Raw genomic sequence first — 3,939 nt, 5'->3', positions numbered from 1 at the left:
TACCATGGGATGTACTCCATGAGGAGCAGGGACCTTACCTACTTTAGGCCTACTGTTTTGCTCAGCACCGTCTCTTTAGTGATAGCAGTGGTATCAAAATCCTCACCTCCCATCACATTCATAACATCTCTCTTTGCATGTTGGATGTGTCTTCCCAGCATGAAGACTGACACAAAATAATCATTCAAAGCCTCAGCCATTTCTGCTTTACCTAATACTAATTACGACTTCTCATCTTCCAAGCAACCTACGTTCAAAGTTAAAATATTTCCAAAGGTGGATTAAGTTACCGGATGTGACAGAAGCAGTTCAGGTTTCTAATAACCAGAACAAAATGATTGGTGACTCGGGAATGATATAGGGGAGTGGATTCAGTAGTGAGCTGTTCACTATAGAATTTGAGCGCCTGACTCTAAAGCAGATTCATCTTGGGGTCATTTCTAACAGAATTTGTGCATCTTTTAACTATATTGAGTTCTAACTCCTTTAGTATATTATTAGAGGGATTGGAGGGGATAATTAGAAGCATACGTTTATAGATCACTTTTGTACCTACATTCAGCACCGATTTCTAAATTAATTTCTTTGGAAAAACAGGGTTGTTGTTAATAATGCATTAGCCTCACTGAAACTAATACATTACTTTCTGAAATGGATTTGTATTTGCCCATTTATCTAATTCCAAAATACTCTCAGTATAGCAGTCACTCTGTTCACCACTAATCTATGCCTCCTGGTCCATTTTTGCACAGTATTGAAAGGAAATAACGATGCAATGGTAGCTAAAGTGGATTGTTGGATTACAATCTAGGATTAAACACTCCAGCGATTTGTAGTGTTAAATTACGTGTTGTATTAATGCGCAGAGCAAGGTATTACTAATGTTCAGCAGCAAAAAAAATGTAAAAAAGTGTTTTATTGAACTCGTACAAAATATCTATACAACAAAATAGCCATTGTGTAAATAAATAATTGTATAAATTATCAAACTGAAATCACTATAAACTTGCCCCCCCCCTCCGAAACGGTATAAAAAGTGCTAAAATGTCGATTGCATCTTCGCCAGACAGTCTTCAGATTTGGACACAGTGCAATGGTCTGGTTGAGAAAGTTCAGTTTTAAAAAAAGTGAAAGTTCTGGTCTGGAGACCATAACCGACCAGCCTCTACATTGAGGATGGGTGTGGACACGACCTCTTAGCTTATTGTGCTTTATTTATTCCGGAGAAATAGTCTTTTCCGCACATCAATATGTAGGGGAGGTCGTAATAGGACTCTGAAGATAACCCAAGGAATTCGCTGGCGAACGCACGGGCATGGTGACAGGAAAATTAAAGACAAATCGGGTTGAAGTACTGGAGGTATTATGAGAGGGACTGGCAGCCTCTGTCGAACAGGAGGGGGTGAATACTTGAGATTCAAACTGCAAAAGTTGTCCCATAAAGCTGAAGTTGGGGGAGATGACGCTCCTACGTTGTTTAACAAACTCGAAAGCTTCGTCCAGCTTCACCCGGTTGGCCCTCATGAGATAAGCCAGGCAGATGGTAGCGGATCGAGAGATACCAGCTTGGCAGTGAACAAACACTCTGCCACCAGTGTTCTTCACAGAGTCTAGAGGGAGACAAAAATAAACGCCTGATTGAGTACCAAAAAGCAGATAGGCAATAAAATCTTTATAGTTCATTAAGAAAAAAAAACAATCCTATGGATTTTTATAACTAACAAATGATCATAAACACAAGTGTTAAGGTAGAGAAGCAAAAAGAGACTAACTAATGTTAACAATCTTCAGATTTCGCTTCCGTATATTCAGTGGTAGGGAAATACTGATTACGTATCTTTTAGCATTATTAGAGACTCTTTCGGCAGGTTAAAGTTATAACTTTTCAATTTGTTTGGATTAACTGTTTATTTTTATGAATAGAAGTACAAGCTCTTACCGATGAATTCGATGGCTTCAAGGAACCAGGAGCTGATATCTGCTTTGTGACTATCCTCCACCGGAATACTTTTGTACTGATAATGCTCCTCAAAGTGGTTTGGGCAGTTAGCAGAGACATTAATTAGAGCCGTAATTCCAAGGGCGTCCAGCATGTCCTTCCTTGACGCATGATAGGCACTTCCGAGGTAGAGGAAAGGGAGGATTTCAACAGGTCCACCCTGCGGAAAAACAAACACTTGTCAGTTTCCCCCAAAAATTTCCCATCATTTAATTTTGTGGAAATGCTTTGTTAATAAGTAATCCATATTACAGAGACCTTTATGTTAAATGGTTCATAATAAATCTTACTCAATTTGTGGGGTTTAGCAAAAACTAACCTGATCATAGAGCGGAGTGTCGCAGGAACTACAGCCTGGCTCTGCGCTGTTCGGCCGGCTGTTAGCGCTCAGAGGTAGCGACAATGGAGGGGGTGAAGGTTTAGCGCAAAAGTCCGGATATTCCGATGAAAATGCATCATAACCTCCTGAAATTAAAGATAGAGAAACTAATTAATTCGCTGTAAACTTAAACCAGTTTCGAATTTACTAAAGCCATTTAGAATTCGAGCCACCAAAGTATAACGCAACACATTTTATACGTTTTAATTCGTTTAAAGTTGTTAATTCTTTACGCGGAACCATTTGTTCGCCGGATAGGCACAAGCTTTAGCGTTATTACAAGAAGGAGAAGGTTTTGAGTAATATATTGGCCGTTAAAGTGCTTCAGGCTGATAGTTTTTTTTGATGTTGTTACTGGAACAAAGCGAAGTTTGTGCTCTCAATGTACTTACCTCGGAGAAAGTTAATGCTTGCTCCATAGGATTCTCTACACAACGTGCTAGCTGCTAGGTGTACTGTACTATCTTTTTTGAGCATGTTAAACTCAGAAGTCTTTTCATCAAATATAACAACGAATGAATAGCGGCCGGAGATCAAACTATTGCGATACTCTTCGTTAGGTACAATGTGTTCAAGCCCCATCGCTCCTTTAGCCCTTCGCTTAACTATGGTACTAAAACGGACGTTGATTGAATTCAATATATGCGATGCGTTAAAGGCGAAGAAAGAGCGACAATCCAGTAGCAAACATCTAGAGGCGTCTTCTTTCAGAAGCTGTCCCAGAGTTTCATTATCAACGCTTGAGATTTCCATCATGACCATAATTGCTGACTTAACACAGCTGATCCTCAAGAAGTCTCGCTTCTGCTAATAGCAAAGCTGCTTCTTGAACTATCTTCACGCTTTGCTTCCGAACTGAAGCTTCTGTCCCGGCTGCCTTTTTATGGAGGATTTTGTGAATGAAATTGACGCGATCTGTGTCACGTGATACAATGTCGTGACGCACTAGGCGCCTGATGGACTTGACACGCCTTGTCCTTGACGTGTGCCAAGGAGGCACGTCACGCCCGTTTCAATGCTGAATTGTAAACAGTGTACTGTAACTTCAAACCAGCTGACCTGAACCCCGCCGTGCCAGTATTACAACTACAGAGTACTTTGAAGTTAATGCATTCTGATACTATGTATAGCAATTAGTAACCTATTATTCAAAAAGTTGCAGAAGTTTAAACCTATCAATTTAAATCACACGTCCTTAAACCCCTGTAATGATTAACAGTAGTTATCCTTTTACATAATCATCGGAAGTTTACCGGCTAATTCATTCATTTTGGTGTAGGTTATGCGCGGTCTTAAACTTTAATCATGTGTGCGATTCGAGGTGATGGACTTCCGGCATTGGATACATACCGTCCAGTCAACGCAAATATACTCAGACACTGAAAGAATGAGGTAATGCAGTACTCACCGCACAAGTATGGATTTACCTGCTTGTTTCCTCAGCTTTCAAAGGAAATGGTTTACATATTCTTAAAGTAAATCCAACCTTGTTTTAAACTTCTCAAAAACAAATCACACATTTTTCAAAACTGGCTGGCCTGTCTTTATGATCTACAAATTT

The 3,939-nt window shown here is 39.8% G+C and overlaps 1 protein-coding gene across 1 annotated transcript; it reads right to left on the bottom strand.

Moving 5' to 3' along the window:
• Window positions 1-903: 903 nt before the first annotated feature.
• Window positions 904-3,246, bottom strand: dusp1 (dual specificity phosphatase 1). Its single transcript, XM_063053503.1, has 4 exons — window positions 2,771-3,246; window positions 2,319-2,464; window positions 1,940-2,159; window positions 904-1,610 (listed from the first exon to the last, which is right to left on the bottom strand). The coding sequence occupies exons 1-4, from the start codon at window positions 3,138-3,140 to the stop codon at window positions 1,246-1,248; spliced, it is 1,101 nt and encodes a 366-aa protein (XP_062909573.1). The 5' UTR covers window positions 3,141-3,246; the 3' UTR covers window positions 904-1,245.
• Window positions 3,247-3,939: the final 693 nt, after the last annotated feature.

This window comes from Mobula hypostoma, chromosome 7, assembly GCF_963921235.1.
Source record: "Mobula hypostoma chromosome 7, sMobHyp1.1, whole genome shotgun sequence".
Taxonomy (NCBI): Eukaryota; Metazoa; Chordata; class Chondrichthyes; order Myliobatiformes; family Myliobatidae; genus Mobula; species Mobula hypostoma.
The sequence above is the reverse complement of the archived record's forward strand: the minus strand, read 5'-3'. Positions and strand labels throughout refer to the sequence as shown.

Bases quoted from the DNA above. Each gene is read 5' to 3' on its own strand.
- dusp1 (XM_063053503.1), bottom strand. From the start codon at position 3,140: ATGGTCATGATGGAAATCTCAAGCGTTGATAATGAAACTCTGGGACAG. The intron at 2,465-2,770 runs GTAAGTACATTG...CTTTAATTTCAG, and splicing joins AAGCATTAACTTTCTCCGAG to GAGGTTATGATGCATTTTCA. The intron at 2,160-2,318 runs GTTAGTTTTTGC...GTTTTTCCGCAG, and splicing joins ACACTCCGCTCTATGATCAG to GGTGGACCTGTTGAAATCCT.